General features: G+C 45.9%; 1 protein-coding gene across 9 annotated transcripts in view; it reads right to left on the bottom strand.

Annotated features, from left to right (window-relative positions):
- The window catches only part of C5_1H8orf88 (chromosome 5_1 C8orf88 homolog), a 579,684-nt gene that overhangs the window by 411,543 nt on the left and 140,687 nt on the right, over positions 1 to 27,454 (bottom strand). For all 9 annotated transcript variants that reach the window (XM_085604097.1, XM_085604093.1, XM_085604088.1 and 6 more), the window contains one exon: positions 13,801 to 13,887. In XM_085604097.1, coding sequence (XP_085460223.1) covers positions 13,801 to 13,885 — 85 coding nt within the window. In that variant the 5' untranslated portion in view covers positions 13,886 to 13,887. The remainder of the gene's footprint in view (positions 1 to 13,800; positions 13,888 to 27,454) is intronic.

The following is a 27,454-nucleotide window of genomic DNA, read 5'->3' as shown; positions in this document are numbered from 1 at the left end:
AACCCGGCGCATTGCACTCAGAACCAGTGCCTCTCTGCTTCGGCGCTTCATCATCGGAGCCAACGCATCACCACCACTGTATGGAGAAAATTGACGCATCACCTCAACAGCAGGATCGACACCGACACATTACTTGGCTGCACCCCTTACTTCGCTGTTGCAACGAGGATCGAAGTACTTTATTTAGCAGGCTGCGTAGCTCCTGTATCCAGCATGCGCTCCATCGCAGTTGGATTGAATTTTTGACTTTGCCCTGGTTCAGCGAGACCAGATTACCTCCATAGGCATTTATTGCTTCTAAGGGCTAAGAACACTTATTCTTTTAAATTTATACCTCAACTTCTACTTATTGGACTTTTGTTGTTTTGGTTTTGATTTTTTTATAACAGTATTGTCTATTTATCTAACCAAGCGTGAAGTCTTTTTGTGGTGTCTTTATTGTGTTACTGTGTGTTGTGCGCAACTACTTTACACATTGCCTCTTAAGTTAAGTCTGCCTGCTCTGTGCCAAACATCAAGAGGGTGAGCACAGGTTAACTTTTAGTGAGTATCTTACTTGCTCTGACTAGTATTGTAGTTCCTGCTTAAACACAGTGCATACCGTTGCCAACCAAAAACATAATTTCTAACACAATCTGTGCACACAATAAAAATAAAACACAGGAAAATGTGCATATATTAATTTACACTTGCAAATAGAACAAAAAGCCTGTAGATCTTCATGTACACACAGTCTAAAACACATACACCTGCGCATTCAGTTTAACAGATAATTATGCATACAGACAAGGCTTGAGCAGGCACATATGCACACAGATACAGAAAACACATGCATCACTTTTCACAGACAAGACACAGAGATACTCATTTAGTTACAAATATGGCCTGGCTAGCAAACACACATTTGAGCCGAGTGTGTGCAGGGGAAACCAAGATAATTTGTGGGTAGTCAATCTGATTGGAATGGTAAGGCAGACAGCAAGCCTACCTGATCACTGCTCCAATTGTGCCATACTCGTGCCCGTCCCCAGATGCATTGACGTGTCAGCAGCCACAGACACCATTCACACCTGAAGATACCTTTTTGGCTTATCCACTCATTGCCCGTGCACTTTAGCCGGTTCTGCGATTCCTGTTTTTGGGTGCTTGAATCAGTGACGGCAAGGTCAGTGAGCTCCTTTGGAAGTCCTTTAAGCCTTTGCAAAATGTAATTGAGGTGAGGACCGACTTGATTTTTCGCACGTTATTGTGTGGTAAAAGTGCAAATTGTATGCTCCATAATCTTTATTAACCAGATATAACCTGTGGGTCGATGTACGGCTATGAATGCATAAAAAGGCCACATTTTATATCAGCAGCTGTTGTATAGTAAGGTTAACTAAATACAAATTTTTGTCAAAAATATTTTTATTGGTTTCAAACGTAAGACAGTACACCAGAAAAACAAACTACGGAAGGAGACAACAATGCTTCATATATGGCGAGAGTTACAACGAGCTAAAGTATCATATACAGTTTGTGAACTAGGACTCGACATGCCCTTAAAAAACTCAACATGAACCTCCCAGGTCTCCTACGTGCCCCTCAGGTCGAACAGTTCAAGCAGATCTAATGGAAGGTCAGCTCAGCGTAGGCTCTGGCAGTCATCCCTCCCTCCCCCCCCACCAACTCCCAAATAATAAACATAGAATGCAAACTATGGTGTCATGGGAAAACAAAAAGCCTGGGTGAGGGTGAAGGCTGGATTATGGAGAGGGATCCCCCACCCCCCAATCCCTCCCCTGACAATTCTGGGAAGCCCACAATCTGTCTAGACGTGAAAGAGATATAGTGCTCACACGCGTGGCCCACATTCAAACAGAGGTAGTCCCTCCGATAGGTATTTCACCAGGGGAGCCCACACATTGTCAAACCCCTTTCTTGAGTCTTACACAATGTCACACATTCTTGCCATTGCGCGCCATAGCCTGGCATGCCATTGGGTAAGAGAGGGGGCCTCGACATTCTTCCATGCCGCCGCCACAGCAGTCTTGGCGGCTCCGAGGCACAGCCACATCACGGAGCAGTCCCCCTGTGTTTGGCGCTTCAGGATGGGGTCCCTAATCCCCAGGAGTGGGCGCTCTAGTGTGTCCGGGATCGGGTATCCCAGAATTAGTTTAATTTGGGAGAGTACCTCCTTCCAGAAGGGCCTGATGTGCGGGCAATCCCACCAGATATGTTTGAAGTCCCCCAATAGCCCACATCCCCTCCAGTATCTATCGGAGGAATTAAGGAAGATAGTGTGCAGCCCCTGAGGGTGTAGGTACCATTCCTACATAATTTTATGGTGAGCTTCCATTAAAAACATGGAGCGGTTATACTTGGGGATATCGCTATGCAGCGCGGACCATTGTTTCTTCTCTAAAGGGGTGGCTAAAATTGAGTCCCAGAACCGTTGGTGCCTAGGGGTGTGGTGCGAACCCAACGACCGTATGAGTGGGTAAAGGAAAGAGATGGAACCCCTCGAGGAGGCTCCAGACTGAGCAATTTTTTCAATCGGGAGTAGCTTCCTAGTGGCAGCCTGTCGTATCTGTGGTTGGAGAGCCCAGTGCTTAAGTTGCGTATAGTGATACTTCTCCGAGGGCTGGAGGTGAAAGGCTTTAGTGCATTCTACAAAGGACAACAATTTCCCCCGTTCGAACAGATGGGAGAGCATGAGACACTCCCGCCAGGCCTCAAATGACCCCTCCTGCAGCGCCGGAGGAAACTCGGGGTTACCGTGGATGGGCGTGTACGGGGAAGGGAAGGTGGCAATGGGGGTTGATATAGCTAGTTCATCCCATACCCTTAAAGTGGTAGCTGTAGGGGTGCTGATATAGGCATTGTGTGTTCAATTGGGTTTCTGTTTCCACAGGAGGTCCCAGATCGTCCTACCCACTATCTGTTGGTCCATGTAAAGCCACAGTTTATCAGATTCTCAGAGGGACCATTCTGGAAACACCCTAATCTGCGCTGCTCTATAATACCCCTGGAAATCTGGTAAAGCCAACCCCCACTCCTCTCATGACCTAGTAAGCACTCAATTCGAGATTCGGACTCTTTGCCCCTGCCAAATAAACTTGTAATCACTGTCCTCAGCTCGGAGAAAAGCGCCAAATTCACTGGAATGGGGAGGCCCTAGAAGAGATAAAGTAGGTGCAGGAGGACATTCATTTTGATAGCATTGATTCGCCCTATCCAAGAAAGATAGGCAGTCCTCCATTTAGTCAAGTCCGCCTTAAGCTGGCGCAACATGGGTGGGTAGTTAGCTCCATAGAGATGTTCTAGCTTGGGGGTGAGTTTAATGCCCAAGTAAGTGATGTCTTTGTGCGCGGTCTGAAAGAGGGATGCACTTTCAATAAGACGGATGGTCTCCTTAGGTACGGTGAGGTTGAGCAGGAAAGATTTCGACAGATTCACCTTGAATCCCGATGCCTGTTCATATGAGGCAAGTTCAGATTGGATCGCTGGAAGGGAGGATTGCGGCTTTGTGACAGGGAGTAACACATCATTCGCAAAGAGCGAGATCTTGTGTTCATCCGTGCCAAACGGGACACCTATGTCCGGATTGGACCGAATACGCTCCGCAAGAGGTTCAATGCTGAACGCAAACAATAGAGGGGACAGCAGACATCCCTGCCTAGTTCCCCTGGAAAGGGCTAAGGGTTCTGATGCCAGCCCGTTGACTAAAACCCTGGATCTCGGAGCGCAATAGTTCATCTGTATCATGCCAATGAAGGTCTTGTTGAAGCCAAACCAACTTAGTGTACGGTTCAAAAAGGGCCAGTCCACGCGGTCAAAGGCCTTCTCCGAGTCAAGTCAGAAAAGGACCGTAGGTATGGCCTTCCTCTGTGCTTTATCAATGATGTGAACCACCCTCCGGAGGTTATCGTGAGTTTGCCTCGCTTTGATGAAACCCACCTGATCTGGCTGCACGAGAACCGGCATGATATTTTCCAGGCGCGAGGCCAATATTTTAGAGTATAACTTGGCATCTAGGTTCAGGAGCGAAATAGGCCTATAAGAGGTGCATCTAGTGAGATCTTTCCCCGCTTTGGGGGCAACTGAGATTAAAGCTTCTCACATAGAAGGGGTCACCTCCTGCCTGTCAGCTATTTCGTTAAAAAGCTTCACCAGGCGGGGCACCAGTTCCAGTGCGAAGGTAGAAGTGGGCTTTGAGGCCATCGGGCCGGGTGGTTTTTTGAGCTTAAGAGTGTTGATTGCTTTTTGGATCTCTTCCGCAGAGATGGGGTTGCTTAAGTCGTCATTTGCAGAGGCTGGGTCCTGAGGTAGAACCAGAGCCTCGAGATAATGGTCTTGAACCGTTGTGTCAAGTGAGTCTGCCGTGTAGAAGGAGTGGTAAAATTCCCCAAAGGCCTTGGCTTTCCCTGTTTCACTTTGGTGGGAGACCCCATGCCCATCGATTATTTGCTTAATGTATTCCTTTTTCTGTCTCGCACGCAACTGGCGTGCTAATAGGGAGACAACCTTGTTTCCCCCTTCGTAGCTATGCGCTTCCAAGGGTAACAGTTACGGTGGTGGTGGTTACCTCATGGATTAACCACGCCAAGCTCCCTGGGCCATTTTGTATCTACGGCTGGTCATACACCAGATGATACCACCAGTTTCACGCACATGGGGTTAGATCACAAGTCACCCCAGTACGTTTGGTGTCACCCTGGGCTATCGCCACACTACAGGCGTCTGAATCCTCTCTTGTGCAATAAATCCCCCATCACTCAACTTGCCTCTCAGTTGCTCAAGCTGGGGATCGTCTGCCCCCGTTCACCTTTCCTTTTTATGCTTTGCTCATACCACCTCTTTCCCCAGTGGTGCACTGCTTAATATTCCCCGAGAGGGGTTTCCTCATGCTTTTCTAGCTTCTTTAAGTTGCAGTCCCACTTAAACCTCTCCAATGTGTTTTCATTTTCAGTTGGAAACTGGTTTCTCCAAAGTGGAAGAACCTTAAGGGCCTGTGTTAGACCTGGGGATCTCTAGTTGGCAGAGGTAAGTACCTTTGTCCAAGTAGGGACCCTTGTTTCCAGTCAGGGTAAGGGGGAAACATGCTGTTGATATCCCCTGCTCACCCCCTTGGTAGCTTGGCACGAGCAGACAGGCTTATCCCCAAAGCAATGTGTAAAGTATTTGTACCAACACTCACAGTAACACAGTGAAAACACCACAAATGGGCGCTACACAAGTTATTTATAAAAATATAAATCACTTTATCTTGATTAGGCAGAGTCAAAACGACATAAATCCAACATACAAAAATAGACTCTCTTCCAGTAATGGTTCTTTAGTAAATGATTCACTGTAGCAATGTTCTTTTGTAGAAAACACACATGTAAGAATAATGGAAGTAGTTGAGTCCTAACTATAGGACTCCTGCTCCTAGCGTAGTGAAAGTAACTTTAAAAATGGTGCCCTTAACGAGAACGCTCCTTGCGTAAAGATGGTGCCCTTAACAACAAATGCCCTCGCTGTATTCCTAGCACAGAAAGTGCGAACTTAGCTTGCTCAGTTGCACAGTTTAAGATCACCCCCTCTCAATGAGCGAGGGAGCGCCAGTCCCCATGATGTTTTACAAGCCCTGATGCGGCCGATTACCTTGCGAGCAGAACGGGGGGCTGGTCAGTCCACGCTAATCTCCGGCACGGCAGCTCTCTCCCTTGCGGTGCTCCCTGGCTTCCGGTATGGCTCCGCCCTCGATGACGACCGTGAGGAAGCCCCGGTTGCTATGGGACGCCTCGCGCTGCACTCTACTTGACGTGGCTCTGCCGGGACAAGTCTCCTCGTTGCTAGGGAACCCTCGACGCGGGGACCAATCCCAGCGCGGCTCGGCAGTGACGATTCACGGACTCCGGGCCAGCGGCGGTGAATATCGGCTGGATGTTTTTGCAGCTCTTCTCCTTGGTGGACCCGGCCTCTGGCACGCAGCTCGAGGGGCAGCGGTGATTATTAAACACACACACAGTAACTCTGGCAATCGGGGGCCAGTGGTGAAGAAATACTGTCCCTCAGCATCTGTCTTGATCATGGGCCAGCGGCCATGATGCACGTTGCGCTCTCGGTACTTGGGGAGAGCAGGCGAGCGTGCCAGCAAATTGGGCCGCACAGTGGCACAAAACGACGCCCTTGGACACACAGACTGCCCCAGAGATACCAGGGACAGCGAAGCACGATGTAGGGCGAGTTGTAGAGGTCCTTGGCAAACTTTTATATCCCTGAGTTTCAACAGGAGGCCAGCTCTTCTCAGGCCCTTGAAGACAGGTATACTTCAGAGGGGGAAAAGCACACAGCAAAGATCCTCTTCAAGCAAGGGGGACACAGCACACAGCAGACAGCAGACAGTCCGTTGGTCCTCTTCCTCAGCAATTACAGCAATTGCAGGTCAGCTCCCAGACACTCGGCAATGGCAGCACTTTTCCTCAGTCTTTCTGGCTGTTCTTCTTTGGTAGGGATTCCTTCTTGATCACAAAGTTTTTCCTAATCTAAAGTTTAGGGGTCTGCTCAGATATTTATACCCCAAAAGTCTTTGTTCTTCATGTGTGAGGGGTCCTGGACCCAGTCCAAACCAGTTCTGGGTTCACTCTGCCAGTGCACATCTTCCTTTGTGAGTGTGGACCAGGGCCCTCAGACGCACCGCAGGAGGTGGAGCCAGCATTGTGGAAGGCAGACACAGCCCTATTCAGACCCAGGTGCTACTCCTCCCACCACTCTACATGCAGATAGGTCTATTCAGCCTATTCCTGACTCAGCCAGCCTCCTGGAGCCACCCCAGCCCCTGTCACTCACAAACCAGACAGTCAATCCACAAACAGGCAGAGGTACACTGAAAGGTTAAACAAGAAAATAGCCACTTTCTAAATAAAAGTTTTTTTTCCAAACTTAGAAATTAAAAACCATCTTCACTCAAAGATGTGTTATTAAATTCTGAGTTCAGGGATACCAGATTCCAACTGTCTATCTTGCCGCTATGGGAAGATATGCTGGTAAACATGTTACACAGCATTCCCCATGTTATCCTATGGGCAAGATAGCCTTTCAATCGTGAAAAACGAAATTGGCAGTATTTCACTATCAGGACATGTTACACACACTAGTACATGTCCTACCTTTCACATACACTGCACCCTGCCCAGGGGGTACCTTGGGCCTACCATAGGGGTGTCCAATGTGTAAGAAAAGGGAAAGGTCAGGCCTGGCAAGTGTGTACACTGGTCAGGACAACATGGCAGTTAAACTGCGCACAGACACTGGAGTGGCAGGCCTGAGACACCATTTTAGGGCTACTCATGTGGGTGGCACAATCAGTGCTGCAGGCCCACTAGTAGCATTCGAATCACCTGCCCTGGCACACTCAGTGCACTTTACTAGGGACCTACTGGTAAAACAAATATGCCAATTATGGCTAGCCAATCACAATAGTAATTTAACCAGGGAGCACTTGCACTTTGGCACTGATCAACAGTGGCAAAGTGCCCAAAGCACCTAACCCAGCAAAAACGAATTTCAGCACAGTGTCAAAAATACAGGAGGTAGAGCCAAAAAGTCAGGGGAAACCACGCCAACGATGCCAGGTGTAACAGCCTGTGTCTGTTGTGCAGGGAAAGATCCACCTGAACAATGCAATCTGGGGAGCCTGATCCTGTGCTGCAGAATTCCTGTTGTTCTGGCAGTGAAACTTGTGCTAGTGCCCCTCGTGGTTCTGGAAGTGAAATGCAGTCCCAGTGCACCTCATCTCTGACCCTCAACAACGAGATGCTCTAGCAATGCTTCTCAGTTCGGACCTTCATCATTGTTAACACAGCACTAGGACCAAGGTTTCCTCAGTCACGACAGACTAGTGGCATCACTGCAAGAGTACGCAGCTCAGATCTTGCAACCAGTCCTGGCCTTGCACTCCTACTGTTCAAGTATTGAGACAGTCAGAGACCTTGATCTTAATGTGCTGCACTGCTGTTGTTCCATAATATAAACAAGGCTGCTGCTCCGACAAGGAGCCTCGATTCACACCTCAGCCGGTGCAATCCGTCCCTGACCTGCAACTCCCCTGCTTTCTTCCCAAGCACAAAGCTCTTCCGGGATATAAACAAGGCTGCTGTTCCAACAAGGCGCTCTGATTCACACACCAGCGAAGGCACCTGCAACGCCCCCTGCATTCATACCTAGCACACAGCTCTAACAGTGCGTCTCAGACCTAACCCAGACCAATTTTAGTATTTCCTCACGACTATCACTATACAGGTCTGCTCACACACATCTCAGCCACAACCCTTACCAATAAATTCTGTTCCATGACTCAGGCCTGATGAACAGCTCTGCAGCGTGGCCACAATCCAGTGCTCATCTACTGTACCGCCTTTTCCAGCAGTACACTGCAGTCCCGTACTGTACCTTCCTTCCTGGTTCAGCCATATTAACAAAAGGCATCTGTGGAAGTGCACGCCAACCATGTTCTGCACCGTTCCAGTCTGTTATGCTTCTGGAGCAGTGTCCACAACTTTGTCCCTGTACCTCAATCATTGACTACAGCTTTAGCTGTTTCGCTACTGAGGCCCCACACAACCATGTCAGCTCCCCTCAAACACAGCCTGCTCCACCATCGTTTTAGAATTTGGAGCCAACACACAGCTTCAGCAGGCAGTGCAAGGGACACCTGTTGTGTACGTTGGGACCAGGTGTGCTGCATATTCAGATGTCTGTGTCCATACTTTGTATATCATGCCAGGGCTAATACTGGTGTGTAATTCTTCAGATGTTGAAATTAGGAAGAATCTGGTCTGTGGATTTGTTACTCTGCTTGAGGTATCAGATGCTGATGATCATCACAAGCCAGAGGTATATCTAATTTTTCTTATTTGTACAGCACACAGTCGGCCAGTAGTATGGCATTTCAGCATATTTTTGAGAGTCCGGGGTAACTTTTTCCAGTGGTTTTAATTTTACCTTCTCAGACCAGAGCCAGGTTTGGTTTGTGGAGATATGCAGTCTGTTAGACCTGTCAGCCCTTTGGGTGGTCCCTCCTCATCATTATTTATTTTGTCCCACTTTTGCCTCAAACCCTGTTTGAATTTTTCCTTTTTGGGAACCACCAGACTTTTTCGTGTTGCTGCAGATTCAGGGAGCCATTTTAGCTACCCCTGAAACTTCTGTCTGAGGGCCTGGAGCACAAAATGGTGGCCACCTGTGACATCACCAGCATCCACTGGAACCTGCTAGCACCTTCCAGAACATTCCAGAACCCTGTGACAGTTGGAGGCGGTTTAGAATGTTGGGAAGCTAAGACAGAGAGTTGGCAGTTGGAGCTGGCAGTTGGCACCTGACTGGTGAAGAGTGAGCAGCAGAAACTTGAAGGAGGAAGGAGTGAAGCAGCAGGGGTGGAAACTTGTGCCTGGAGTGGGGTCCATAAACCCACCCTTGATACTAGTCCCTACTGACTGAGCCCAGCCTGGAGCCCTGTGTGGGAAGAAGCAAGAAAACCCATCCTAAGGACCTGGACAGCAGGAACAGGCCTTAGAAACAGAGAACAGCAAGATCCTGACCTGGAAACTGGTTTCCCTGGAGTCCGACGTCGAGTAGCCTGAGACCGGGAGCCCGAGGTGGAGAAGCAGCGCCGACTGGAAAGCGGACGTCGTACCCGGAGCCGCCAGAGGTCGAGAGAGGGCGCCGTCAGAGGTCGTGAGGAATACCAGAGGTCGAGGAGGAAGTCACCCGAGGTCGAGTGAGCGGCGTCATCGGAGGAGTGAAGTCCGCCCTCCGGAGTCGTCGGAGACCGAGGTGAGGTGTACCGGAGGTCGGGAGTGAGGATCGCACTCCGGAGTCGCCGGAACCTGAGAGAATCGTGCCGGAGGTCGGGAGTGGAGGTCGCACTCCGGAGTCGCCGGAAACCTAAGGAGAGAAGCACCGGAGGTCGGGAGTGAGGATCGCACTCCGGAGCCGCCGGAAGTCGACATCGAGTCAAGGCCGGCCGACGTCATCGAATCCGAGGTCGCCATCGGACCAGAGCCGCCCGAAGTCGACATCGAGTAAAGACTGCCCGACGCCATCGAATCGGAGGTCGAGATCGAGCCGAGGCCGCCGACATCGATCCGGAACCGCCTACCGGCGTCGTCAGGAACTGACATTGTGCCGAGGCCGCCGTCATCGAACCGGAACCGCCTCACGGCGTCGACACGACTCCAGCGGTGTCGGAGCATCAGAAAAAGGGCAGTAAGTGGAGTAGAGGGCGCCTAAGGCCCTGTGGAGACCTGAGAGACTGCTCTAAGGGGCTAGGGAGGTGCTGGAACCAACCTGACTGTGCCAGGTGTGAGCTGGGACTAATCTAGAGAGGTTGTGTGGAGGGAGAGAGCCAGGTCTCTGGTATTCCCCCCTTGATCTACCTCAGTTTAGGCCTCAGCCTTGTCCAAGCCAGGGAGTAGACACCCTCAAGCCTTCCACATCCCCACAAGCTGTGCCTTGGCCAAATCAGCCCTTAGGAATTCAAAAGTGATCTGATTCTATGAGTGTCACTGTCAGCTTTTAAGTATTTATTAGGGGCACTGTATTTATTGTATTTAACCTATTTATTGCTTCACTGTATTTATTGGTCCACAGTATTTATTGATGCACAATATTTATTGGTTTACAGTATTTATTGCCTCAGAATATTTAATTGCCTGTATGTATTGCACTTATATTTATGCCTTCATTATTTATGATCACCCCTATTTATTGAATCATTAAGCCAGTATTTATTTGTCCTGCACTATCTAAAAAGTTTGTATATTGTGATTGTTATTTATTTATCCAATCAGCAACTAAGAGAAAAAGAAGATAAAGAAAGATATTTTCATAATTTTTACGGTGTAGAGTCGTTTTTGGAACGGATGCACGCATGGTTATTGTATGGGTATGACGTATGCTTAGCACGGAGCCTGATTCCTGACCACTCGAGCCAAGCTACCACAGTGTGTCCGGGAGAACACCACCACCCTTCCAGTGTGGGAGTGTGTTTTTCCAACACAGTCAGTGCGCACAAGAATGTTTTTGCTGATTCAGTTTCATTCAAGAGTTGGCTGTGGGCAGTCACTGTGGGGATTCTATCTTCAGATAGGCTAGTATTCGAAGATGGTATTCATGAGCTCAGCATTCTCTTGCGCTCTAAAGACTCCTTTTGGTACATGCTGCTGTCCTGGCCTGTTTATCAATTATTGAAATTGTTGATGTCCGTATTCAGGTCATTGGGGTCTACAATCAAAAGATGCCAATAACAATACATTTGAGCGCACCTTCCTGGCTCACTGGCATGTGCTGTATATAGCCGAGTAGCAGACACCAATGTAATAATGACAGCAAGAACTTACTTTGTTCAGGTTTTGCCTGCACAACGCTTGCGCTGTGCTTGTAAATCTATTGTTTTTTATATATCTTAAAGGGGCTTTTCTTATCAGTTCCAAAGGCCAAAGTACTAATCCCAATCCGCTTTATTGGATAGAACTTTTTTCTGACATTGCTGTTCAAAGATACTTATCTTCCCCTGGCTGCACACATTTAGAATACTTATATTCAGCTAACGCTGTTCACACTGTTTAAACCCCATTCACTGTCCATGACTTCAGGGACTATTAAACTATAAGACAGGATCTCTTCCCATGGAAAAGGCAGACAGCATTTAACAGTATGCGGGAATGCTTGCTTTTGTTTTTATTACTTTGTGGTGTAAAGCAGATGCTTTAGCCTTAGAACGTTTGTGGAATTTCTTATTCATGCATCGGTGCCTTTCTTTGCACTTTGTAGGCATTATAGGATCGAATTTACTACTATACAAGCATTCACAATTGCAGTTAAAAGGGGCTTGATGTAAATGGTGCAGCCAGTGCAGTGGCGCTGGGGTTAAAAGTTGTCATAACTCCACTAAACACCAAATATTGCTACATTTTACTACCAAAAAGACAGTAATAAGTGCAGTTACCTAGCAGACACCAGGGCTATGATTTCAATAGAGCAGCAAGTGCAGTGGCACTGGGATCAAAAGCTCTAGGCACCCCACGAAATATCTAATAGTGCTATATTTTACTACTAAACAGGGAGTCACAAGTGCAGTTATCTTGCAGGCAACAGGATCATTATTTGAATAGTGCAGCAAGTGCTGTGGCATCGGACCCAAAAGTTGTTAGAACGCCTGTGAACACCTAATAATGCTATATTTTACTACTAAACCGGCAGTCACAATTGCAGTTATCTTGCAGTTAAAAGAGGCTTGATTTTAATAGTGAAGCAAGTGCAGTGGCACCGGGGCTAAAAGCTCTAGGAACCCCACAAAACGCAGAATATGGCTACATTTTACTACTAAACAGGCAATCACTTGTGCAGTTTTCCTAGAAGGTACTATGGTCAAGATTTTAATGGTGCTGCAGATGCAGTGGAACTGGGCCCAAAAATTGTCAGAACTCATCTAAACACCAAATATTGCTATATTGAACTACTAAGCAGACTGTCACAAGTGCAGTTCACTTACAGGCACTAGTGACACGATTTCAATGGTGCAGCAGATGCAGTGACACCAGGGTCCAAAGGTCTAGGGACCTCATTAAATGCAGAATATGGCTAAATGTTACTACTAAATAGGCAATCACACATGCGGTTACGTAGCAGGTACTAGGGTCGTGGTTTCAATGGTGCTTCAGATGCAGTGGCACCAGGGCCAAAAGTTGTCAGAACTCCTCAAAACACCAATTATGGCTATATTTAACTACTAAACAGGCAATCGCAAGTGCAGTTCCCTCTCAGGCACCAGGGTCATGATTTCAATGGTGCAGCAGGTGCTGTGACAGCTAGGCCAAAAGTTGTCATAACTTCTCTAAACATCAAATATTGCTATATTTCACTACTAAACAGGCGGTCACAAATGCAGTTATCTTGCAGGCACTAGGGGCATGATTTGATGGTGCTGCAGGTGCAGTGGCACCAAGCTCAAAAGTTATCAGAACTCATCTAAACACTTAATATTGCTATTACATAAGGTAATTCTATTAATTCCCTCATTTAATTTTTCAAAATATTGCCAATACTTAACCGCACTATACCACTAGTAACAGCACAATATGTTGCCTTTATTGTACATAAACAAACCATAAGACTTTAACAGACTTACTCCATTTTACAACTACTGAAAAAGCTACAACTTACAGCAAAAAAACAGCTTATTAATCATATAGGAGCAACCTTGTGCATTACTAATGTTTGTTATCTCTTTGAATAACGCGCAGTATGAATGCACACTAGAGTGTTACTGGCCATTCCCATGAAGTTGAAGTCCTTAGGTGGCGCTTGCAGAGGATTATGAGAAATAGGGAGCGTAAAATGGTAGCTATCATTAAGAATGATCAAGACAAGTTCTTCACCACGAAGGAAGTGATACCATATAGAAATAGACTAAAAAGATAGGCATCAGTTGTGAAGCTGCTGTTTGTAGATGTCAACGAACAAAACAGAACAGAGGAGAAAGAAGAGCAGAAGATGTATTCAGTAGCCAGAATCGTTTTTGCAATTCCAATCCTCAGCTACTCCATTTAGTAGTTTTGACATATTTCCAATATGAGCCACAAGGTAGATCTAACATACAATTTGAGAATGGAAGGAATGCAAATATAAGTGTATTTACAGATTTTAGATTACATCGTAAGTTCAACTCAAGCAATTGAATATGATTTGCTGCTGGTGGGTCCTCAACTGACTTTTCCAATCTTTTTTCAATGCAAAGACAAATCTGTGATTACATTTTCAAATGATACTTACAACTAGTGGGACTAAGGCGTCGCAAAGGTCTTGCTGGCTGTAGGGATTTGCGAATCATTTTCTTGTTTTCCATTAGTTTATTCATGACTGATATTCCACAGTTGGAAATAAAAAATATGTAAGTAAAGATTGTTTCCACTATACAAATTTGATCAAACATGCTCACAGTCCAAGAGAAAAGCCAAAATTGTCTACAAATGCAAAATACCTTGACAGCGCAGATGTATACCAAAAAATGTTGTGAAAGGTAAAACATTACAATAGTTACACTAATGCATGAGATCAGAGCACACAACTTTTCAATCCATTTAGGTGACACATAAAAAAGATCGGTGTCCTATTCTCCGTATGAGATTAAACAGTTTCTGTTATAAATTGCCCTCCGAATTGAATCTAGTTTCAGTTCTCAGACACCTACTTCATATACTGCATTAATGTATATGAAAGTTTGCAACCGTGAACCACAGAAGTTTCATAAGGGGCAGATTTCCAGTTTATTAAGCTTCTTTGTGGACTGCTATTGCCTGCTAGTTCAATTATCGGTAGCCTCTCTATGAAAACCAGAAAATGCCACCAAAATAAAAGAAAGAGTGAGAATAACCCGACTGTGACACTGGAAATGCTGCCTGCCGTACCTTTTGTTACAAATTACTTAAGATATACACACAGCGGGCTTCAATCAGCCCAGAGAAGTAATTGTCTATGCCTGCATGAAACTGGTTGTTTTGTCGCCCCCTATCAGTGCTTTCATTCCAATGCAGGAAGAACTATTTTGCATCTAAAACGTACACTCAATCAATGCACGATCATTTTTTTAGGTCTCGCGAGCCAAAGGCTCGAAGAGACATTTTATATGTGGGCTTCTCAAAGTGCTGCCGTGGCCTAAAGCTACAGTGCACGTGAACGTGCAAGCGCGCAGCGCCATGTGTCTTTCCTCCGTAGCGATCTAATCACGATCACTTTCACTTTCGCGGGCTCCTCTGTTGCTGGCATTCCCCCCTCCCTTCTCGCCCAGCCCTTCTTGTTCTTCGTGCCTCTACTCTCTCTGCCCCCTTCTCTATCTCTCTTTGTTCTCTCGTCCTCCCGTCTCTCCACCCGCCAATCCGTCTTCTTTCCTGAACTGTGGCGTTTGTCTGAGACTCACCCGACCCCTCCCTCTCTCAGACCCTGTCTTGTTTAGGAAGACATTGAACAGTAAAATAGCAATGCACGAAAAGAAGACTGGCTGCATTTCTCGTGTCTGTCTCAACATATTTTGGAACTATTTCTAGAAATGCACTCTACACTTGCGGTGATTAACTCTGTTCCTGCCACTGCCTAGCCTGGAAAGGCTCTCTTCTGAGGCCTGCTTAGATCGTGCAGCGGCTGCACAGACTGCAGTTCTTCTGAAACAGAATGCAGGTAGTGTTGCAGTGGTGTATTGTCCCCCAAAATATAGGCCTACTGCACTGTTTATAGCGGCCATGGATCCATCAGCCAGCTTTCGTTTTTATTCAGTTAGCCCTTTGCATTCTGGGACCTGTAGTCACGCATTTACTAATTAATCCTCGATACTAGCTAAAAGTGCCAAGCACGACCCAGGGCTCATGGACGGCTAAAATTAGGTTTTCAATAAAGTGGAACAATCCAACCCCTTACAAGCCCTGGGGTCTCTCACAAAGAAAAGCCGATGACCACGGGCTAAATTGCTTCATCCTTATTGGCGCTGCTGCTCAAATCAATGGCATCCATTTAAGGAGTTCTGAAGGATAAAACACGAGTGGCCCCAACTCGAGTTCGCATTAGGGCCCACATGCTACACGCAAACAGCCGCCGGCCGGTTGTACAGAGGTCAGTTGCAAGAGCTATTCTCGCTTTTCTTTTTAAGCAGTGCTTAATTTGAGTCGGTGGTTTCCGGTGCTCAGCACCAGCACTTAACCATCTACACCGTGCTTTTCCGGAGCACCACTTGCAGACACATTCATTTATGGCAGGCACCTGAATTTGAAGTGATTTGCCCAGAATCACAGGATGAGCCTCACAGCAGAGGCTCAAACTTGGGGGCATATTAACAAGCCAGGCGAAAAAATTATCGCCGCTTTAGCGGCAGAAAACTGCTGCTAAAGCGGCGATAATAGGCTTGATAATATGCTCTATGGAATTCTAATTGAAGCCCATGTTAGATGTCATTCACATTTAACATGGGCTTCAATTGGAATTCCATAGAGCATATTATCAAGCCCATTATCGCCGTTTTAGCGGCAGTTTTCTGCCGCTAAAGCGACGATAATTTTATCGCCTGGCTTGTTAATATGCACCTTAGTTTCTCCGTTCCGAAGTCGGCAACTCTCGCATTTATTATTGAGCAGTGGGAGGAGACGCGGGAGAAGCTGCGAGGCGGGAACAGCTCACTTGTTCATTACTAAACGCTTCCAGGCACTACTCCAGACGGGGCGCGGTCGGCGGATTTCCTGACCTTTGAGACGGCCTCTGCTGTGGGCTTGGCACGGACTGACGCAATGCCAGCAAGGCAAATAATGCAGAGCGTACTCGGGGCACTGCCAGACCAGTGGGCAGCAGCAGGGACCCCGGGCACAGAGCAGCAAATAGAACTTGTTTTCACCATGCGGTGTAACCCTCGAGTTCCCGCGAGCTGCTCTGACGGAAGCTTTTTTGACCATACTTAGTGCAAAGATCTCGAGTTGTAATACTGGCTTAGCTGTCCCGCAGCCCCACGTCATGCCCGACTCCTTTCATCAGCCATGCCATATTAGTCAACGGGATGTTGCATTCTGGGGCTGGTAGTTTCCCATTTAACATTGTATGAATCGGTCCAGTATATCAGTACACAAATGTTGCCTAAAGAGCCATGACTGGACTGGTCTGGCCAAGGGGCCACTTGGGATTATGTACCAGGCCAGGTGTGAATACCTCGTCCAGTACAACCTTTCCATTCCGACACATATGGTACCAGGAAAAACTACAAGTACCAGAATGCAAGAAATGTAGCCATTTACATACACGTGGACGGGTTAAAGTAATGTGTCTGCTCAGCAACTCTGATTAAACTGACTCGTACAGTTCTACAACAGGTGCACTAGCCAACCGAGCTTTCTTTAAAAGGCAGATGTGCGCGAGACGCTGTTAATGAATCCCTGTTATGTAACTTTAGTGTGTATTTTAAAACTAATCCATGTGCAATTACATGTATATAGATATACACATACACACTATATATTGATTCACATAAAAAAGAAAGGTTAAAGTGATGTCATAATTAGATGTCAAAATAAAACTAACATTTAAAAACAAAAAACACTGAAATTCAGCAGTTATAGTTCACTGAGCTAACCAAAACTTGCAGCCCTGCCATGCATTGCTTATTACCTCACATTACATCAATCATTTCGTGTTAAATGACATCATTGATGGCATCTCCGATGACTTCTCTTATAACCTCTTAGTCATATACAGCATATAGTTACTGTGTGAACATGGGTGGGCGCGTAGCATGGAAATATAGCAAATCTTGGAGACCAGTGTGGTTGCACGTGCTGAAAGTTACATCACAGAAGTGTGGGATGCAAGTATCACTCCTTGTAATACAAGATAAGGAGAGTGCACCTAATGTAGTTGCAGCGGTATAATTGTAAGCGGGGTTTGGCTTAATGCCAAAGCCAGTTCCCAAATGTGTGTGAGAAAGGCCAGAGTTTATGCTGACATTCGATGATCCCCCAGTGGAAGTATGGAAATGGGGCCCCTTTAAATAGTTGTCACAGAGTGCGATAGACAAATTATGTAGTGAGGGCGTTCTTATGGGAAGGGAAGAGGTGTGGCGCCGCGGCCAGGGCGACTGACTCCGGAATCTGGGGATCACGGTTCGATCCCCGGCGGCAGATTAGCCCAGCACCATGTGACTCTGGGCAATAGCTTGCTTCATCTTCCCGACGGCCCCCAGCGCCTAGAAACCCTTACGGGTGATTGTTCACGCTTTACAAATGTGGATTATTATGGTGTGGATGTTCAACTTCAGAACTTTGCTGAAGATTTTGTCAATTTGAAGATTGCAGATGACCACCAAGCAACTGGCCATTCTAGCTCCTTGAGACACTCACAGGTGATTTGTTGCACTTTATAAATCTTTAATTGAGTGAAAAAAGTAGAACGTGTTGGTGTCCCACTTCGAGTTGGTGTATCTCATTGAACGTTGCTACAAACTTTTGCAAAGGTTGGAAAAAAAGCACATTTGTGCAGACCTAAAAAAAAACACCAAAATCCCAGCTGTAATAAAGATTGCCAACATTGAGGCGATCTACAAACGCGTTGTGACACTGTTTAAATGTTTCTCACGTTGGCACCAACACCGCAGGCCTGCAGACAGTAATACCAATGTGCACTCATAACATTATAGTAGGAAAAATAAATATCTACATTCCTCAGCAGACAGAAACACGTTTAAAAGCCCAAAGAGAAATTATATTAAAATCAGTATTTGGGTGATCTCCATTGAGGATGACGTATCTGATGATGTCAATGACAAGGCGTGGGCCGACGATTGTGGATAACTCCAGCAAACAAAGACAAGCATTTGCAATGCAATAGGTCTCACATTTGCAAAAGTTTAAGCTATTGGCATTGTTCATGACAATGCCTTTTTTATCTATTTTATAAAACAAACACATGAATAAATGCCATTATCATTTACAATGCCAATAGCTAGTGATGCATTATTATTAGCAATGCCAACTGCTCACACTTTTATAATGCGAGACCTATTGCATTGCAAATGCTTGTTTTTTACACGTTCATTTTCTTTGTCACACATGCTTTCAATACCTAACATTACCACCACTACTTCTGCCAAGAATAATAATTACCACCACCATGTCCACATTTATCATCGCAATTACTTTTAGCACTACTATAACCCTTACTTCTATCAACACCACCATTGTGCAATAAAAAGCCTCTGGAAACCCACGAGGCGTGGTTTAAAACTGAAACTACAGCCACACCTATTGTCTTTGCCATTGAGTGTTTTTTCCACCACTCAAGTAATATCTGCCACCTGAGAGAATTACATTGTACCTATCAGAATACTTAGTAATGACATACTGCAATTTAACCAGCTACTAAAATTGTTCCCATCAATTCTGCTAAGATCAATTTTTCTTACACTATTGTGAGCTTCGTTCATTTCCAGCACATGCCTAACTAACCACATAAGGCAAATAATAATCAATCAATCAATCAGCTGCTATGTAGAGAGTGACATGTCACCCCGGGCGTTCTCCGGGCGCTCGGGTTCTGTGAGCCTCGGTCAAAGAGCCATGTCTTGAGCTTCTTCCTGAAATCTTCCAGTGAAGGGAAGGTTCGCAGGTGGAGGGGAAGGTTGTTCCATGACTTGGCGGTGAGGTAGGAGAAGGAACGACCTTCGCAGCGGCTCCAACGGATGGGGGGGAATGTGAACCAGGCCAAGGGAGGTGGAGTGGAGCTCCCTGGTCACTTGGTGGAACGTCAGGCGGTAGTTGATGTTGGTGGGTCCAGAGTTATGCAGGGACTTGTAGGTGTGTGTCAAGAGTTTGAAGAGGTATCTTTCCTGGGTGGGGAGCCAGTGGCATGCTTTGAGGTGAGAGGTGGTGCTGGTTCTTCTAGGGAGGTTGAGGGCGAGTCTTTCTGCGGAGTTCTGGATGCGTTGCTGTAATCAATGCAGTTGTAGACGAAGGCTTGGGTGAGCGGTTTCCTGGAGGGTAAGGGGATCCATCAGAAGACCTTGCGGAGCATGCGGAGGGTGTGGAAGCAGGCAGAGGAGACGGTGTTGACCTGTTGCTTCATGGTCAGTTGGCTGTCCAGGACGATTCCGAGGTTGCGTGCGTGGTCGGAGGGGGTTGGTGTGGGGCAGAGTGTGGTGGGCCACCAGGTGTCATTCCAGGGAGAGGACTTGTTCCTCAAGAGGAGTACATCCATTTTGTTGTAGTTGAACTTTAGGCAGTTGGACTTCATCCAGGTAGCGATGTCAGACATGGTGTTTCTGAAGCTAGCTCTGATGGTGTTGGTTTCTTCTGTGAGGGATAGGATGAGCTGTGTGTTGTTGGCGTAAAAGATGATTTTGAGTCCGTGGAAGTGGAATCATGTTGGTGTTGAAGAGGGTGGGGCTAAGGGAGGAGCCCTGGCTGGCCCTACAGAATTTGTTTTTGGGTTCGGTGGAGAAAGGCGAAAGATGGAACCTGTGTTCGACCGGAGAGGAAGGAGGTGATCCAGTCGAGAGTGTTACCTTGGGTACAAATGTGGAGACTGGTGATGAGGGTGTGGTGGGAGACTGTGTCAAAGGCCACTGGGATGTTGAGGAGGATATGGGTAGCTGTTTCACCTTGGTCGAGGTGGCATCTGATGTCATCTGTTGCTGCTATCAGGGCGGTCTTGGTGCTGTGGGTGGACCGGAAGCCTGATTAGGAGGAGTCAAGCAGGTTGTTTTCTTTGAGGTACTCTGTGAGCTGGTGGTAGATGATTTTTATACCACACAATCTAACAAAAGAGGGGGAGAAGGATACACCCTACCTCGTCCTCCTCACGTATCATATCACAACACATCAAAGAGGTAGGGTGAGTTAACCGTCGCCTCTGTTTGTTGGACGTTCTAAACCGGGGGAGCACACTACACCTGTAAAAACTGCCCTCACCCACAACAAGTTGTGGCATGCTTCATCATAGGGCTGCTACTAACGTCTCTGCGCAAACCAACACTAGAGACGGAGCACTAGGGAGGGGTAAACAATACAACAATGATAAAGACACACAGGAAAAAGAAAGGATCCTAAGAAAGTGCAGAAACTTATAATATTAAAACTAACTAAGAGATATTTGTGTAATAGTTTTATTCATAGATTCCCTAGTCAGAACTAAAAAAGATATACGGATGATGGTGGTGTGAGTTAATAATGTACTCACCACCCCCCCGTCTGCATAGAGGTCGACATGTTTCAGCCGGTTATAGCATCTTTATCTGGCCTTCATCAGGACTACAAGGATCCCTATGCTCTTATCCTAATTACCCCTTATAAACTCCCCAATTAGGGTTCTTACTCCACTGGAGAATCGTGTTAGTTGGTAACTTTACTCTTCAATTTTAAACTGCGGAAAAAAGAAGAGAAAAAAAGAAATAAAATACAACCCACTATCAAACTTTACCAACATCACAAAGATCCACAAATGTAAACAGTGTGCTCTCCCCAGAAGACATACGTCCACAAACAACCCAGTAGGTGCGACTTCAATGTTCCAAAAACTCAAGGGTGCCGCTACACCCACAGCAGAACAGAGCACCAATGGCTCTCATCCTGATGTGTCTCACATAATTCATGTGAACCCCACACCAGATGCCAATTGCATGTTGTGCAAAAGGGATAAAAGCGTGCAAGGAAAACGTGCAAACCTCCACTGTCAACCAGGCCATAGATATTCCAGAAAAATCCTATCACCCATTCAAATATATGATTTCTATCATCCCATGTGCTGTTTTTCTCGTCTCATTCAGTGCGTTCCAAATATCCTCTTACCGAGTTTATTAAATCAGACGCTAAAACAGGCAGTGGAGAAGAGGGCAACCCCCTGTAGTCACACACTGTTGGGACAAATGTTGAAAAATAATAATCATGCTGATCATCCCATCAAACATACATTTTCAGCTCAATTGGAGCAACGACACACACAGCCAGTCGATACAATATCTATCTTTGTTATTATATCCGTGTCCTCTCGAATGAACTTATATATAACAAGGTACTATATACCCCTTTGTTCAAAGATCGCAGTGTTATGCCCGATTCTCAATCATTTTGATTCAAGGACCTCATCTTACACAAAGTCGTATTCCCAACATCTACCACATTGTGTAAGGACCTCAAACATCGGTATATAAACCATCACACCCCATGAACGGTGAATCAGCCCCAATAGGTATTCAACCCTTCTACATACAAATTCCGTGGGTTGCCCACACCCCATACTGGTACCCCCCTGCACCTTACTTCGTCAAGGGTGGTTCGCTGCCAATGGAATCAATCTCTCTCAGTGCCGCGTAGAAGCAAAGAGCGTCTCTGCTCCGCTCCTTACATCTTCTACTTCCGATCACGTGCTGCCTACGTGAGCGCGCTGCGTGATGTGGTCCTAAAAAACACTAGCGCGCTAACCCACGTAAGCAGCGCAATCGTTCTAACCCCTGTCAAGGAGCCTACACACGCCCATATCGAGCTAGTCCATCCAATATGTATTGTTTGCAAATACACAGCGATTCCATATCATGGCTAAATTAATATGAAAGTGCTTAAAGAATGTTTAAAAAAACTTTCTAATGTTCATTATATCTTTGCCACCTCAACAAAAAATCCTAATGTTAGTGTCTACAGCATCCCGACACTAAAAATGTTAGGTGCTAAATTTGGAGTATAATGGACGCACCCAAGGACCTGTCCCTCATGATGTGAAGCCAATCAACCCAGTAGCACAAAGGGGCCCATCCTCACTCTGACAGCTGTGTGCTCATCCATTCACCTTGTGTATTCAAGCTCATACGAGGGGGGATTAGATATAAATCCTGACTTATTACTTTTTGCCCAGAGCAGGTTATATCATCATTCAGCCCTGTAATATGACTTCCAATGCGGTATACCCATTTCTGTTCACGTATAAAGAGTGCGTGTGCTACCTCCCTCATGGAGGGTGGAAAAACTGGTTTATCTAACACCGTCCAATATATCTCTTCCACTGTGTGTCTACTTTCCACATAGTGTGTCGTGAGACGTGTATTTGTTCTAGCACAGCGGATGTTGCTCCTGTGTTCCATAATCCTCACTTTCACTTTTCTAAACGTCATCCCCACGTAGATTAAATTGCACGGGCATTTGATGATGTAAATAACGTTGGAGGAATTACAATTCGTGTGTACTCTCTGTTGCCAAGGGTGATGTAAACCAACCTCCACTTCTTTCGTGTTTTTCGTTAGTTTACACACATCACATGCTCCACAACGTGTGTGGCCCATCACTGGTGCAAGAGTACCACTCGCTTGAGGAGCCCCTCGAGCGTTGTTGTAAGTCCGGGAATGAACCAATTGATCTTTTATGTTCTGCCCTCGTCTGAAGGAAAATAAGAGTTTCTCAAGTCTTAAGCCACTCGAATTCAATATACGCCAATGTTTTAAAATAATGCGTTTAATCGCCGTAGACGATGTATTGAATGTGGTGACACATATCGTGTTCTTTTTGACTGGTCTTTCTGATTTTTCCAAGAGTACCTCTCTCGGACAATTGAAAGCTCTCTTTTGCGCCCTACCCACCACTTTGCTAGGGTACCCTCTCTCTCGAAGTTTTTCAGTCAGACCACAGGCCTCTTCCCTGAATTTACCAATTTCAGAACAATTTCTGCGAAGTTGCAGAAACTGTCCAACCGGAAGGTTATCCCTAAGTGATTTGGGATGGAAGCTCCCAAAGTGGAGTAACCCATTTTTGTCCGTAGCTTTGTGATGAAATCTGGTAGACAATTTTCCTTCAAAAAGATAAATGACTAAGTCCAAAAATGGAAGATCTTCCCTAGTAATAGTCCTAGTGAAATGAAGACACGGATTCTGTGTGTTAAACCATTCCAGATACTCCTTTATAGATGCTTCATCGCCCCTCCAAATTAGGAGGACATCATCTATAAACCGTTTCCAGACACGGATGTTCTGTGTCCAAGGATTATCTGTGTTGAAAATATATCTCTCCTCAAAGAAGGAAACATACAACCCCGCCAGACTCGGCGCGAATGCACTCCCCATAGATGTTCCATGGGTCTGTAAATAAAAAGTCCCTTTGCATTCAAAAAAGTTTTTTGTGAGTGCCAATTCGGCCAGATGTAAAATAAATGGTCTGGGGGTCTGATATTGCCAATCTTGTTCAAATAAAAGTTCCTCAATCACCCTCAAAGTTTCCAATTGGGGAATATTGGTGTACAGGGATTCTATGTCTAACCCCACCAAATATTCCTCCGCCGGATCAAAATCCATATTCGTAAGGAGATTGAGGACCTCAGTAGTATCTTTTAAATACGTCCTCCTACTCTGAACCAATGGTTTCAGAAAGAAATCACAAAATTGAGCCACTGGCTCAAATATAGAGCCAATAGCAGCCACGTAGGCAGCACATGATCGGAAGTAGAAGATGTAAGGAGCGGAGCAGAGGCGCTCTTTGCTTCGACGCGGCACTGAGAGAGATTGATTCCATGGGCAGCGAACCACCCTTGACGAAGTAAGGTGAAGGGGGTACCAGTATGGGGTGTGGGCAACCAATACGCTGACGCTAGACATCCCACGGAATTTGTATGTAGGAGGGTTGAATACCTATTGGGGCTGATTCACCGTTCATGGGGTGTGATGGTTTATATACCGATGTTTGAGGTCCTTACACAATGTGGTAGATGTTGGGAATACGACTTTGTGTAAGATGAGGTCCTTGAATCAAAATGATTGAGAATCGGGCATAACACTGCGATCTTTGAACAAAGGGGTATATAGTACCTTGTTATATATAAGTTCATTCGAGAGGACACGGATATAATAACAAAGATAGATATTGTATCGACTGGCTGTGTGTGTCGTTGCTCCAATTGAGCTGGAAATGTATGTTTGATGGGATGATCAGCATGATTATTATTTTTCAACATTTGTCCCAACAGTGTGTGACTACAGGGGGTCGCCCTCTTCTCCACTGCCTGTTTTAGCGTCTGATTTAATAAACTCGGTAAGAGGATATTTGGAACGCACTGAATGAGACGAGAAAAACAGCACATGGGATGATAGAAATCATATATTTGAATGGGTGATAGGATTTTTCTGGAATATCTATGGCCTGGTTGACAGTGGAGGTTTGCACGTTTTCCTTGCACGCTTTTATCCCTTTTGCACAACATGCAATTGGCATCTGGTGTGGGGTTCACATGAATTATGTGAGACACATCAGGATGAGAGCCATTGGTGCTCTGTTCCGCTGTGGGTGTAGCGACACCCTTGAGCTTTTGGAACATTGAAGTCGCACCTACTGGGTTGTTTGTGGACGTATGTCTTCTGGGGAGAGCACACGGTTTACTTTTGTGGATCTATGTGATGTTGGTAAAGTTTGACAGTGGGTTGTATTTTATTTCTTTTTTTCTCTTCTTTTTTCCGCAGTTTAAAATTGAAGAGTAAAGTTACCAACTAACACGATTCTCCAGTGGAGTAAGAACCCTAATTGGGGAGTTTATAAGGCGTAATTAGGATAAGAGCATAGGGATCCTTGTAGTCCTGATGAAGGCCGGATAAAGAGGCTATAACCGGCTGAAACATGTCGACCTCTATGCAGACGGGGGAGTGGTGAGTACATTATTAACTCACACCACCATCATCCGTATATCTCTTTTAGTTCTGACTAGGGAATCTATGAATAAAACTATTATACAGATATATCTTAGTTAGTTTTAATATTATAAGTTTCTGCACTTTCTTAGGATCCTTTCTTTTTCCTGTGTGTCTTTATCATTGTTGTATTGATTACCCCTCCCTATTGCTCCGTCTCTAGCGTTGGTTTGCGCAGAGACGTTAGTAGCAGCCCTATGATGAAGCATGCCACAACTTGTTGTGGGTGAGGGCAGTTTTTACAAGTGTAGTGTGCTCCCCCAGTTCATAACGTCCAACAAACAGAGACGACGGTTAACTTACCCTACCTCTTTGATGTGTTGTGGTAGATGATTTTTACCAGGACCTTGGCAGGGAAAAGGAGCAACGAGATGGGCCGGTATATCTTGAGTTCATTGGGGTTGGCGGAGGGTTTCTTCCAGAGGGACTTGACCTCAGCGTGCTTTCAGGCCTTGGGAAAGGTGGCTGTAATGATCAAAGTGTTAAGGATCTCTGTTAGGATGCTGATTTCTTTCCTTCCAAGATTGCAGATGTGGTGTGGGCAGGGGTCTGTGGGTGAACCAGAATGATAGAGTTCATAATGGTGGGGGGGTCTTGATTTGAGAGCGGTACAGTCTGCGAGCCGATGGGTGTAGGTGAGATCAGTTTAAGTGCAGAGGTGGTTGAGGTCGTTGGGTTGGGGGTCGAAGTTGCTGCAAATGTCTGTGATCTTGTGGTAAAAGTAGTCTGCTAGGGTGTCGCAGAGGGATTAGGAGGGTTGGATCATGTTTTCAGTGGCAGCAGGGTTGGAGAACTCCCAGCCAACACTAAAGAGTTCCTTAGTGTAGTTTGTGCTCGCCTCAATGTGGTTGGTGAGGGCGTCCTTCTTGGCCTCCCTGAGGCGGTGGTGGTAATTGTGGAGGGCAGATCTGAAGGTGCGGGGTTCTTGCTGGAGTGCCAGCATCGCTCTTATTTCTTACAATGGTATTTCAGGGTTAGTAGTTCGGGAATGAGTCAGCTGGTGTGCTTGGCGGGTCTGCTGCTGGTGGTGTTTCTACAAGGTGGCAATGATGTCGCCGGCGATCCAATTGGAGAAGCTCTGGATGCTGAGTTTGAGGTTGTCGGAGGGGTGGGGTCTGGTCTCTTTGTGGGCGGAGATCCAGTGGAGTTCAGTGACACTGCTCCAGGTCCGAAGGGGGTGGGTGAGAGGTCTGGTCGGGGTTCTGGCTGGCCTGCGAGGGAGTAATGGGCGATGCTGTGGTCTGTCCAGGTCAGCTCGGTTGCGTGTAAGAACTTGACTCTGTCACTGGTAGACAAGATATGGTCCAGTGTGTGACCTGCGCTGCGTGTAGGGGTGGGGACCAGCTGTGAGAGGCTGCTGTTGCTAAAGTTCTTCAAGAGGGTGGCGGAGTTGGCGTCTTCACAGTGAAAGTTCAGGTCTCCCAGGAAGATGTAGTGATTGGAGCAGAGCATCTTTACCATAAATCAATGATAACTTCACACTTATGCTTCCTTAACATGTCATACAAACATGCTGCTTCTGTGGTCTTTTTGGTAAGTGTCCATGGAATTCCACCTTTCACAAACATTTGCATGCAAACTAAGACCTACTCAGTTTATTTCCATTTCATTTAAAGACTCTGTTCGTTTCAATCAAACACAATATCAGTATAAGCAATAATACTGAACTAGTAAAGGTGTATTTGAACTGTCTTTTATCACTCCACCCTAAAATGTCTTTAAAAAATCCCAATGAAACCTGACGTAGCTTATTTTCCTGCTGATAGGAAATAATGACAGGAGAACAGCCATTTCCAGGGACAATCTTTTGCTACTTTAACGATAAGTCGCCTGGACACACCAGGTGTCAAGGATATTGTTTATTTTGAAAGACATTGTGTTAAGACTTGAAGAGAATGGTTTGTTGAGCAAATAAGTGGTAAGCATCGATCCTTCCTTTAACAATATGGATTAATTACCACTGAAGGTAGTTTTCACAAATATTTTAAGCAAGCTCTGACAAAGTCAATAATTTGGATTTTTGTAAAAGGGGAAATGTTTTCTCAACCTTTATTAATACACAGAGAGAAGATATAACATTGTTAGGAGAGGTGAAAGTTTGTTGCACACACAACAGGCACAGCGTGGTAACAGACCAAGCTTGTCTTACAAAGGGACATTATTTTAACATTTAGGTCCCTACAGGGGAATAACTTCTGGTGTCCACTTTTTATAATTTGGGGGATTTGACTAAAAGGATAACTGTGAGAC

This window comes from Triturus cristatus, chromosome 5_1, assembly GCF_964204655.1.
Source record: "Triturus cristatus chromosome 5_1, aTriCri1.1, whole genome shotgun sequence".
NCBI lineage: Eukaryota > Metazoa > Chordata > Amphibia > Caudata > Salamandridae > Triturus > Triturus cristatus.
This window is presented reverse-complemented; position numbering and strand designations above follow the sequence as displayed.